Source organism: Pistacia vera, unplaced genomic scaffold (assembly GCF_008641045.1).
Source record: "Pistacia vera cultivar Batoury unplaced genomic scaffold, PisVer_v2 Contig829, whole genome shotgun sequence".
Taxonomy (NCBI): domain Eukaryota; kingdom Viridiplantae; phylum Streptophyta; class Magnoliopsida; order Sapindales; family Anacardiaceae; genus Pistacia; species Pistacia vera.
Genome location: NW_022196700.1, coordinates 324,067 through 336,999, shown reverse-complemented (window position 1 = coordinate 336,999; position 12,933 = coordinate 324,067). Strand labels below are relative to the sequence as shown.

Here is a 12,933-nt window from a genome sequence, read left to right as displayed (position 1 = left end):
CTCGACCTCCGCAGTGGTGCGAATCGACCCACGAACAGTGGGAACTTCCTGCGCGACAACGATCGGAGTCGTCATTGTGGCGATAATGGGAATCTCCCCGCCTTGCACTTTTGTGGGAGTGCTCGCATGATGTGGCACAGAACAACTCGGGCTGCAACCTGTCACCAAGTCTGCACACCACGGGTATTCTACCCGGGGTGCGATCGGTGTTCGCTAGTCCCTCAGAGCCTCTAGGCCCATTGTTCGCCACTTGCTTTCCCTTCCTTTGACGCACTGCATGTGACTTGCAAGCGTTGTTAGTGGTGGCATCGCCTCATTTGATTCGGGTGGTGCGACCCAATCCAAGCGGTCCAGCCTTTATTGATCGTTTGGAGAGTATTGTTGAACCTCTCCAGGTAGCTCATGACGGCTGGATCAAGCTGTGAGCTTGAAAGGATATCCCCCATGAGATTTTGCAGGACTGGGGGCACTTCGGATGAAATGTCCTCTTGTACTTGGGGGATCTCTTCCTTACCATGATTAGGTCGCTCAGATTCGAATCGGCGAGCCATTTGTTGTTGGACTGATTAGTTAGAGATTCTCCTGATGAAGGACGAATACTAAATCAGGTCCTCCTTCCAACTTCAAACTGTTGATGCTGGATTTTGACACCAACTAAACACACGTGAGAAATGCTGAGCTGACTTAGAAGACACACGTGTACGGGGGTAGTGAACTGAATAGAAGAAGAAGAACGGTGTTTAAAGTGGTTCAGATGCTTAAGAAAGCGAATCCTACGTCCACTGGTATCGTATTAATATATTTGTGATCAGGTCGCGTTTAGCGAGCTAACTTATAAGAGGCTACAAGAGAGAGAGAGAGAGAGAGTATATGCTATTCCAGAGAGAAATTAGCTAATCCCACAAACGGGAGAGGAACTCTCTATTTATAGTGGGATGAATTGAGATAATTATTACTAAATCAAGGAGTATGTCATGCAAATCTTTCCTTGCGTCTCGTTGCTCACTTGCTCGAGTGATTTACTCGACTCTTGCAGGGATTGGACACGTGGATCGCCTCCAGCCTTTCACCAGCTTAGCGCACACCTACTGCACTGGCAGGAGTATGCCGCTTACGTCAACGTGTGACGTGGCTACGTCTGAATAGCTGCAAGACTTACCTAAGCTCTGACCGTTTACGTTGACGAGGCTCTATGTCAGCCATATTTTTCTAGGCATAACAATTAGAAAAATAAATTCGTATTATATTATTATATCTTTTTTTTTTTTATATATAATGAACATCCTTAATGTTAATATATATGTATATATATAATTTTTTTATAAATATTATTATATCTTCTTTCAGTTTTCATTGTTATTTTTTTAGAAAAAAAACATAGGTTTTTTTTTTTATATAAATATTAGTATATGGACATTTATGTCTTTTATCTTTTTTTCGTTAAACTTAACGTTGATTAACAGAGTTTTATCTCTTTTAAAAATTGTATCCTTTTTCTTGCAAATACAGAAAACATTGATAATATCCCTAAAATTTATTATTAGAGTAAACTTTTCCCAATAGTACTGCTTTCAGGTCTGGCTATGACTTCATATAGCAAGCTGTTTCTTAACCCTTGTTTCAGATGGAAAAAACTTTATTAAGGCAAACTTTGTCTACAAATTTGTGGCACACTTGACTTTAATGATTTTCAATAATAGTACATAAATATACATACAAATATTTCCTAGAAACCTAGAGTAAGTTCTTTACAAATGTACTAACTTGTTGAGACAGCTAATACAAGAGTTAATAAAGAATTAAAACATGCCATATCCTGGCTAATGTATCACGCCTACGTCAATTTCCAATTAGTTTCGTGCATTCCTGGAAAACGAATCAGAATTTACTCAGCAATTCTCATGTTATGCTAATTGTAAATATAGCCAACTCTCTTTCTCCCCATATGAAGAGTATTCAAGAAACGAAAGCACATCCAGTAAATTAAACTATTTCATAGAAATTAATTGCACAAACTAAAAAAGTATTACCTTGCAGAGAGCAAATGAGGGCTAGTTACAGCTGCCTTGGGAGCACTAGTGCGCCTTGTTCGCTGATCATGCTCCTTGCCAACCCGCATGGCAGCAACTTCCTTCTCCATGGCAGCTACTTCCCTTCTCATTTTTTTGGACTCAACTTCCATTGCTTTGTTCAATGTGTCAACCTTTTTTGCCAAGATCTGCTCAAGTTTGCAATGAAATCAAAAAAATTAATTACGAGAAAAACGAATGAGATGGTAGAGGCTGCAACTGTATCTAACCTCAATCGCATCATCCTTGTCCTTCAAGCTTTGATCTTTTTCATGGCAAGCTTTCCTCAGAGTTATTACCTCTTTCTGTAACAGATCATACAACACACCTGAAACATGATCTTCAAGCTGTGTTTTTGATTTTTCAGTTAGAATCCCATCCATACTCTCGTCATGTGTAATAGTTATCTCAGTACTTGAGGTCTGATCATTAGTGATGGTGGGAAAATTATCTTTTGCAGTTGCAACTGGAATCAGATTACCTCTATCCAATGATCTACTACCACCATCAAATGATCTTGATGACATCTTGGCATTCCTCACTAAGGCAATTGCACTATTTGATCGGAGGGACCCAGTTTGTAAATTCACTGCTTTTTTTGATAGATAGCCATTCGAAGATCTGGAAAAACTTTCAGCTCCACCGAAAGACTGACATCGTGAAAGCCCGTTGTTTATACATCTTCCTTCAGAGGCAGTGCGAGAGTTCACATTAGATGCTTTAAGCCTTTCCTCTAAAACCTTGAATCGTAAGTGGTATTTCTCCTAAGCAATCAATCAATTCAATAAGCTATCAAGGAGAAGTTATTAAACAGGTAATAAAGCAGTAATAACAACAAAACAGGCTAACTTACTTTCAGTTGTGCTTCTGCCTTTGCAGTGCGCTCCGCTACAACCAGTTTATCTCGAAGTTGTTGCAGTTCTCCCTACAAATTTGGTAAATTAAAATTATATCAAGTCCAGAGTGAAACTTTAACATTTTTATTATCTTAATAATTTCTCTTCCTTCCATTTTTTTTTTATTTGAAACAAACTACAAAACATCCAACCAACAGATCCAAAGACATCAAACAGTAATATCAAGCACATGCTTCATAGCAAAACATGCCTGAAAAAATCTTCTCTCCTCAAGCCACTGCTTTACAGGCATAACTTTGTCATTGCCATCCTTCCACTCATTGGCAACTACTGTGGCAACCCTGTTTGCAGAAACCTTAGCACGTGCTACTTCTCGTTCTAGATACTTTTTCTCCTCCTATGCAAGTTTTGGAAGTCAGAAGCAGTTTGGAAAATTCTATGCCATCACAATAACTACAACTAGTAAAATAGAAGCTCAAAAAAATAAGGGTAATTACATTCATCTCTTGCACTTTCCGCTGGTAATCACGCACAGCATTGGCAGCAGCTCCTCCAGCCAAAACAGCTTCTTCAAGTTCACGAACAGATTGGATTAGCTTTTCAACCTCTGCAACCTTTAGTCGATGCATTTTGTCTACAATCTTATTCTCCTCCTGGTTTCATAAACAGAACATATGAAACCAGACGCAGCTCATGAATCTTAGGAAAAATTCTAAAGTAGGATTTTTTTTATATTTATATAAATATAACAAAATTACTACTCATCCTTTTGTCAATTCATATATAATTTCATATTTTTTGGCCACATAAAATATCTAAAGGTACCAAAAAAAAAAAAATGGATGAACAATTTTGACTAGGAGTAGTATTTGAATGTTTTATTAGGAATAGACTTCAAACTTATTTTTTTCTTCCGAACTTGGCCACTATATATGAAGTCTAATTTTGCTGGGTTTCCCAACTTTGATTAATTAGTGATACAATGTGAACTGAGTTTTTCTCTCTGTTCTTTTCCTTGTACCTATGACTTTAAGCTAGCACTTTGTTTAATTAGGGAACCACTCATTGCAGCTTCCCTACAACAAGCTTAATTTGAATGATGACAAACCTGGCATATTTCAATCTGTTTCATCAGCTCTTGNAACATATGAAACCAGACGCAGCTCATGAATCTTAGGAAAAATTCTAAAGTAGGATTTTTTTTATATTTATATAAATATAACAAAATTACTACTCATCCTTTTGTCAATTCATATATAATTTCATATTTTTTGGCCACATAAAATATCTAAAGGTACCAAAAAAAAAAAAAATGGATGAACAATTTTGACTAGGAGTAGTATTTGAATGTTTTATTAGGAATAGACTTCAAACTTATTTTTTTCTTCCGAACTTGGCCACTATATATGAAGTCTAATTTTGCTGGGTTTCCCAACTTTGATTAATTAATGATACAATGTGAACTGAGTTTTTCTCTCTGTTCTTTTCCTTGTACCTATGACTTTAAGCTAGCACTTTGTTTAATTAGGGAACCACTCATTGCAGCTTCCCTACAACAAGCTTAATTTGAATGATGACAAACCTGGCATATTTCAATCTGTTTCATCAGCTCTTGATTTTTGTTTTGTAGATCATCAACAAAAGAAGCTTTTGCCAAAGCCATCTGGACAGTTCTCTCAGTCTCGAGTAGTGCAGCTTCTTTAGATTTAGTGAGCCGATCCAGTGCCCTATTGTCCTCCTGCAACTTTGCTGCCTAACAAACCAAAACATCATGCTTAAGAAGAGAAATTTCACTCATTACTCTTCATCATGGTCATGAAACAAGTCTCTATGATAACATTCTTTAATATTTTCACTTTAAAAAAAGTTAATGCCACAGGTAACAATGTACAAGAAAAACTACAACATAATTGCCACATATTGTGTTACAAAATTATCCAGAGAATACTTCTTAAATACTTCTTATTATACCTCCAGCCTGGCAAGCTTAAGCTCTGCCTCCAGTGGAGTGATGATTGCCTCAATTGGAGGCATCTCATCATCTTTCTGGGCAGCATGGACTCTGCGTAGTGTGGCTTCTGCAGCAAACTGTGCAGCCAATGCTGCTTTCTTCTCATCATTTATCTTCTTTATCTCAAGATTCTGCAGACATACATCATTCATTATAATGTGTAGAAAAGGACTTCTGAAATTTGATAACAGAAAAGAACAACTCTAAGCAGGCTATAGCTACAACTTAAGAAATACCTTGCTTTCCAAAAGTGCTTCAGTCACTTTAAGCTTCTCATCCACTTTGTTTAACTTGTCTGTTAGCTGGTTATATAAATCAAAAGAAAAACAGTTAGCAAACTTACTATATGGTAGGAATTCCCTTTTTATATTTCAATATCAATATTCATCATGCATCAGTAGTCAATTCACATTTCCTCATTCTTGAAATGAAACGCTATTTGCTATTGGCATTGCACATTTGTGAAATGCCAATTGAGAGCTTATATGAAAATTATCTAAAATAACAAATCACTTCGAAGACCTAGCACTGTTAAATCATTTTGTTTATCAAGACAAAGTTGGTAATGAGACAATGAGTTAATAAATCTCAAAGTTTTCATTGGCATTTTAAGAAGTTATAGGCATAACTTTAAGATATCAAGAGTTCAAAAAGAGATGATTATTTAAAAAAAAATGAAAATAACACGTAACTCTACAATTGCAATGACTGAGTATATTGTGACCAAGGCTAAGGATATTAAAATACAACTATTCAGTAAATTTAAATCTTTTCTTATTTGATAGAGCAAGATTCTATTAGATGGATAAAATGAAATACCTAATAGCACTTCATTATGCAATAATGCTCACAGAAAAACTTAAAACCCAGAAATGATAGCTAATAAGAAGTTGTGAAACGGAAATGAGATGTATTGCAATCTCCAGATAGACTGAAGTGCAATGATAATTTAGAATCAAGTAGGGACTCATCTAGTATGACTGGATTAATTGGCAAGGTACGGGCTGTAGAGTCCCTCTGTGCCTAGAAGATCTCAATTGGGAGAAAAAACTGGTACCAGGAAATGAACAGGATCTCGAATAGGAAGGAACACAAGCTTGGAACTGATGCAACATTGCAGCTAAACAACTTGTGAGATAGTTGTATAAGCAGTAGGGTGGCTGCTTTTCATTGTACGAGACTCCCATTTTTAACCAATAAGATATGAATACCAACATGAATACCATATTTCAACATGAGCAGCAACTGAAAAGTATATCAATGACTACAACGTCACGCAAGTGTATTTTTTTTTTTTAATTTTTTTTTTTTTTTTTGAAAAAAGAAAAAAAGAACCACAAAAAGTAAAACAATCATCAAGCTTGTAAGCATGTCAAAGATTCACAATGAAATTACCAGTACAGATATTATACAAGTGTAGGTTGTCATATAATCAAGAAATTTTGACACTTGAAACGGAATTTAACAATTCAAGTATAACAAAAGGATAATTCTGGTGTCCTAAAGAAGCATTTCGTTCTTACAAATTGTTCTAGAAAGATAGGACATCTAAATAATTAATAACCTATCATGTACATAGATCCACTGAAAAAACAGGGACATAAAAGTTTGGGAAGCCATAAACTTCCATCAATGATATTAGAACAATGAAGGAGTACAACATCATTTAATTCAAGGAACCAAATGCTATCTGTTCAAGAGATAAAATCTTCTCTACCAATTGCAATTATTTTTGTAATACAGAAAATACCTCTTCCACAGCTTTGTGTTTGAGGCGTTCTGAATTCTTTAAGGATTTGATTTCCGCAAGAGATTCTCCTAATTCTCTATCTTTATCTGCACATGCAAATGAAAATGCACACGGATTTCACTTTCAATCATAATCAATCAGATTATTAGTAATACAAAACAATATTGAAATTGAACCTCGGAGTTCATTTTCAAGACGGTTGAGTTCAAGGCGGACGGGATCGGAGCCGTGGAGGAGATTAATTACATCATCATTAGGCTTAGGCCTTCGAGCTTTAAACGAAGCAGAGGAGCTCAAACTGCTTGGCTTTACAGACACCTCCACCTCTACTTCGCCGTTGTAGTGAGCCATTAGAGATTAATCCTCTGAATCTCTTTTTAATTATCACTTTCACACTCCGGTTATTGTTAAGTTTGGTGTTCAGTTGTTTTAGTTTCGACTCTGTTTGTATTTATATGGGAGACGATTAAATATGGCATTTAGGCGCGGATTTATATGTCAAACAACATTAATTTATTTGTTTAAAAAATTAAAAAATAAAAACAGTTTAGTCCGTAGATAGAGACTTTTTCTTTTTGAAATATTCTTGTGGAGACGATTCAATAACACTCCATTTCTGTGTTTATTTATTGGCCGATTACATTTTGACCCCCGTGGTTTCAAAAAACACCAATATAACCCTTATTTTCTTAATTTATGCACTAAAACTTAATTGTAAAGAGACAATTTTTCCATGGATTGGTGTAAAAATGTCATTCAACATTCTAAATTTCTTTAAAAAAAAATTATGTTAAAATCCATAAATAGATTAGGTGATATATGGCTAATAATAATGGGGTTTTGTCTCATTTGTCTTATTGGAATCTCACTCTATAAATCCATTAGAGTAAATGACATGTTCCTACCCAAAGTTTCGCGACACGCCAAGTTCCCACTGGTTTCATTAATTCCAGATTCCCACCCTTTAAATTAATAGAAAAATGTTTAATGAAACAGTTAAAGGGTAAAAAAGGTAATTTGATTTCATTGAATCTGAATTGAAAAAAAAATAACCCTATCTCAAATTTGTATACACCTCTCCGCCTCCACCTCTACCACCGTTGGCTTGTCAGAAGTGTGACAACCCTCACCGCCAGAAACAACCTTGACCCATTTCCGGCGCCTCACTTCCTAGAACTTGCCGCCTGAAGGTCGATCTGCGCACCTGCAAGTTGCGCACTGCGACTGTCGCTGCCTGGAATGCGCGACTACACTCCCTCATCCACTGGACATCAACATCGCACCAGTGCCGCGCCGGCTAGGCCAGATCGTGGTCTAGGCAGAGATCTGCTCCACCTCACCCTCACTTACGCACAAGCCCTTCCTCTCCATCGCGCCGCAAGTTGCTTCCTCGCTTACAACTCTTTGTCGGAGAAGAGGAGTGATGAGAGTGAAACTAACGGGGTACTTGCAAACGTTCTCGGAGTTCTAATACAAATCCATGGATTATTCTTTAAAGATCCAACAGACCTTGGTTGTCAAGATGTTAGAACATTGTTAAGAGAAATTCGTAGAGCGACTCTGTTGGGGTGTACTTTTTTTTTTGACGGATGTTGGGAATGATGCAGCTGTAGTTTGGAGCAGAGCGGAGGAGATGGGAGCTACATGCAAAACCATAATTGACTCTTTGGTTACACGTTTGGTAACATCAAACAAAACGATGGAGGATTTTCAATGGGCAGAACAAGACCGCAGATATTTGGTCCCCCTTTCCATTATTCCCCATTTTTCTTTTCTCTCTTATTTTTTAAAAATAATTGATGGTGTGGATTTGGGTTTATTTGCATCTGTTGTGTTGGGTTGATTTACTTCATGGTGGGTGTTGTTCTGGAGAGGTGGGTGGGGGCCGGCTGTGATGGTGGTGGTTGAGAATGGGATGGGTTTGGAATGGGCTGTGGTGGTTTGGACGGTGGTTTGAAAAGTTATTATTTTGATCATCTTGAAGAAGAGGGTCTTGTTGAAATAAATTTAAAAGTGGGATGGTTATTTTTAATTATATTAATTTAAGGTTAAAAAACAATTTATTTGTCAAAGGCAATATGGTAAAAACATCCGTCAGAACTTAAAAATTCTTGGCGGTGTTGGTTTAAGGGTGGGAATTGAAATTTATGAACCTAGGGGTGGAATAATTATTTCGCCATACCTTATCCATTAATTGGTTCTTCACGACTTGAGCTTAATGATGAGGACCCATGCCATGTTACGGTTAGAGTTAGACCAGCTATGCTGGACCCCATGTTGCAAATTTCTTTAAATCCCTACCGTTGATAATCAATCTAAATGAAATGCATCCATTAAATTTAGAACCATCTGATTTGCCAGGTCAGTAAGAGGAACATGGGGAAGCGAAATAAAAAAGCAAACAAGGGACAAAAGCACATGCGATGCGTGTGGACTTAAATGACACAGCAGTGTGCTTTAGTGGTAGCTCACATATCATCTCACTTGTACTTCAACCAAAATATCTCTTTTCTCGACACGTGGAATACTTTGTACGGTACATGTCGGTTCTGCCGGGTCCAAGTTGCAATTGGATTTACTGGATATGGACCCGGCCCAAAGTGGCCATTGTGTTAAAAGATGGAATAACTTTTTATTATAGTTTTTGGCACCTACTGGCTGGCTACTACTGAATTAAAACACTTTATTTTGAAGTTTTAAAATTAAAAATCTTTTATTTATATTTTAAAAGAGTTAACATTTCATTCTCTTCACTTTCCCCACCAACGCTATTTCTAGATAAATTTTTTGATAATTAAATTGAAAGTTCTAGAAAAAAATTAAAGGTAAAAATAATCCTTACAAATAATCCCAAGAGCATAATACTTCTAAACTATACAAAAAAAAAAAAAAAAAGATATAAATAAAGGTAGCTACCAATACTTTGAAGAAAAAAATAATAATAAATTTAAATGTAAAACAATTAAAAACTTAAAACTTTATATTGCTTGTAACCTGATATATCCTATTGCAAATTTTTTTCCTCCATTAAACTATCTTTTTGTTCTAAGAATGATTTGAATAGTATTAAAAAAAATATAGGTTTTTGAGATAATAGCATGGTGTCAAAAGTATTTATAAAGAATAGGAAATTATAATTAATTTTAATAATTTAATGTAGGGATAGATTTGTTATTACAATAAAATTTCTCTATAGTAATACTCTATATAGGAATAAACTCTACATAGTCATAAAAAATTTATAGTTCCGATTTAAGATAGTTAGGAATAAGAATAAACAACACATTGTAATAAGTTATTATTTTTCTAATTCCCACCTTAAAGAAGGTTGTCTCCACACAGTAATAATTATCTGAATATTACAAAAAAAATTATGTTATATTATATTTAAAGGTTTAAGATAAAATAAAATATTTATCTAAAATTGTTTGCGACAATGATTTATGTTTTAGAGTTGTTAATTACCATATCTTTTAACTTGCGAATATATAATAACTCACTAACATGGATAACTTCTTGTTGAAGTCAAAATATTCTCAAACATGTTTAAAGCTTCATAGCACGAAACTTTTTTATATTTTCGTACTATCATCCTCGAGATTATTTCCTTTCTCTTCTTATTTAATTGCAGCAATGATTTCTTTTGGATGATCGAGGAAGACATTAATATCTATTCGATTAGGGTAGTGAAGTTATCGAATCTGATCACTCAATTTTGCAATGACTCTTTTATTGTACTCATCCACTTCATTTGTAACTTATAATTCATCGCCATCAAAGGTCCTAATTTTATAATGCTTAAAACAATTGACAATTATTTGTGGCTTTACATCAATTGACCATGCATCCACTGCATTTACAGTTCGATCAAGAGCAATTTTTGCTGGTTTGAAGACACGATCTTCTATCTATTTCAAAAATAGGCAATTGAAGTGCTGAATTGAAATCCTAATACTACTAAAGCTTGTCAACAAACAACTTCCTTATATTATATGTAGCTAGTTGCAAATGCACAAGAATAACCAACTCAGCAATCTATCGAAAAATTCAATGGTATATGCTAGACAATTTAGGGGTGTTCAAAAAAATACAAAAACCGAACCGAACCGAAAAACCGGTTAACCAAAAAAACGGTTCAGTTACGGTTTGAAAAATTTTAAAAACCAAATTTCCGGTTCGAAAAAAAATAAAAAGCGGTTAACTGAAATCGGTTTTTTGAACCGGTTATATATATATATATATATATAGAGTAAATAAAAAATAATAATATTTTTAATGTATTGTTAATAATGGTCAATGGATATGTATGAATGTTTAATTTTTATTTAGATATGTATTATTTATATTTACAATTTAATTTAGAAAAAAAAAAACTCTAAAACTTAATTGTAAAGAGACAATTTTTCCATGGATTGGTGTAAAAATGTCATTCAACATTCTAAATTTCTTAAAAAAAAAAATTATGTTAAAATCCATAAATAGATTAGGTGATATATGGTTAATAATAATGGGGTTTTGTCTCTTTGTCTTATTAGAATCTCACTCTATAAATCCATTAGAGTAAACGACATGTTCCCACCCAAAGTTTCACAAAATTACAAGTTCTCACCCTTAGTTTTATTAATTCCAGATTTCCCACCCTTCAAATTAATAGAAAAATGTTTAATGAAACAGTTAAAGGGTAAAAGGGTAATTTGATTTACATTGAATCTGAATTGAAAGGAAAATTTCAAAATAACCCTATCTCAAATTTATCTACACCTCTCCGCCTCCACCTCTACCACCGTTGGCTTGTTAGGAGTGTGACAACCCTCACCGCCAGAAACAACCTTCACCCATTTCCGATGCCTCACTTCCTAGAACTTGTCGCCTGAAGGCCGATCTGCGCACCAGCAAGTCGCGCACTGCGATTGTCGCTGCCTGGAACGCGCGACTACACACTCCCTCGTCCACTGGACATCAACATCGCACCAGTGCCGCGCCGACCTTAGGACAGATCGTGGTATAGGCCGAGATCTGCTCCGCCTCACCCTCACTTACGCACAAGCCCTTCCTCTCCATCGCGTCGCAAGTTGCTTCCTCGATTACTCGAAGAAGAGGAGTGATGAGAGTGAAACTAACGGGGTACTTGCAAACGTTCTTAGAGTTCTAATACAAATCCATGGATTATTCTTTAAAGATCCAACAGACCTTGGTTGTCAAGATGTTAGAACATTGTTAAGAGATTTTCGTAGAGCGACTCTAGTGGGGTGTACTTTATTCTTTAAGGATGTTGGGGATGATGCAGCTGTAATTTGGAGCAGAGCGGAGGAGATGGGAGCTACATGTAAAACCATAATTGACTCTTTGGTTACACATTTGGTAACATCAAACAAAACAATGGAGGATTTTCAATGGGCAGAACAAGACAGCAGATATTTGGTCCCCCTTTCCATTATTCCCCATTTTTCTTTTCTCTCTTAGTTATTAAAAATAATTGATGGTGTGGATTTGGGTTTATTTGCGTGTTTTGTTGGGTTGATTTACTTCATGGTGGGTGTTGTTTCGGAGAGGTGGGTAGGGGCCGACTGTGATGGTGGTGGTTGAGAATGGGATGGGTTTGGAATGGGCTATGGTGGTTTGGACGGTGGTTTGAAAAGTTTTTATTTTGATCATCTTGAAGAAAAAGGTGAAGGTTGAAGGAGAGAGTCTTATTGAAATAAATTTAAAAGTGGGATGGTTATTCATCATTAATTTATTTTTCAAGGGCAATATAATAATTGCACCCGTCAGAACTTAAAAATCGTTAACGGTGTTGGTTTAAGGGTGGGAATTGGAATTTATGAATGTAGGCGTGGATTTATAATATCGCCATACCTTGGGTGGGAACATGTTGTTTACTCAATCCATTAATTGATTCTTCACGACTTGAGCTTAATGAATGAGGACCCATGCCATGTTACGGTTAGAGTTAGACCAGCTATGCTGGACCCCATGTTGCAAATTTCTTTAAATCCCTACCGTTGATAATCAATCTAAATGAAATGCATCCATTAAATTTACAACCATCTGATTTGCCAGGTCAGTAGGAGGAACATGGGGAAGCGAAATAAAAAAGCGAACAAGGGACAAGAGCACATGCGATGCGTGTGGACTTAAATGACATCTTTATCTTCAGACACGCGCTTCGACATCACACTAGTGTGCTTTAGTGGTAGCTGACATATCATCTCACTTGTACTTCAACCAAAATATCTCTTTTCTCGA

The 12,933-nt window shown here is 35.8% G+C and overlaps 1 protein-coding gene across 1 annotated transcript; it reads right to left on the bottom strand.

Annotated features, from left to right (window-relative positions):
- Positions 1 to 1,674: 1,674 nt before the first annotated feature.
- Positions 1,675 to 7,138, bottom strand: LOC116117999 (microtubule-associated protein 70-2-like). Its single transcript, XM_031403984.1, has 11 exons — positions 6,864 to 7,138; positions 6,688 to 6,773; positions 5,174 to 5,239; positions 4,898 to 5,068; positions 4,509 to 4,679; positions 3,424 to 3,579; positions 3,177 to 3,323; positions 2,923 to 2,994; positions 2,300 to 2,833; positions 2,031 to 2,218; positions 1,675 to 1,866 (listed from the first exon to the last, which is right to left on the bottom strand). The coding sequence occupies exons 1-11, from the start codon at positions 7,036 to 7,038 to the stop codon at positions 1,851 to 1,853; spliced, it is 1,782 nt and encodes a 593-aa protein (XP_031259844.1). The 5' UTR covers positions 7,039 to 7,138; the 3' UTR covers positions 1,675 to 1,850.
- Between the last annotated feature and the right edge of the window lie 5,795 nt (positions 7,139 to 12,933).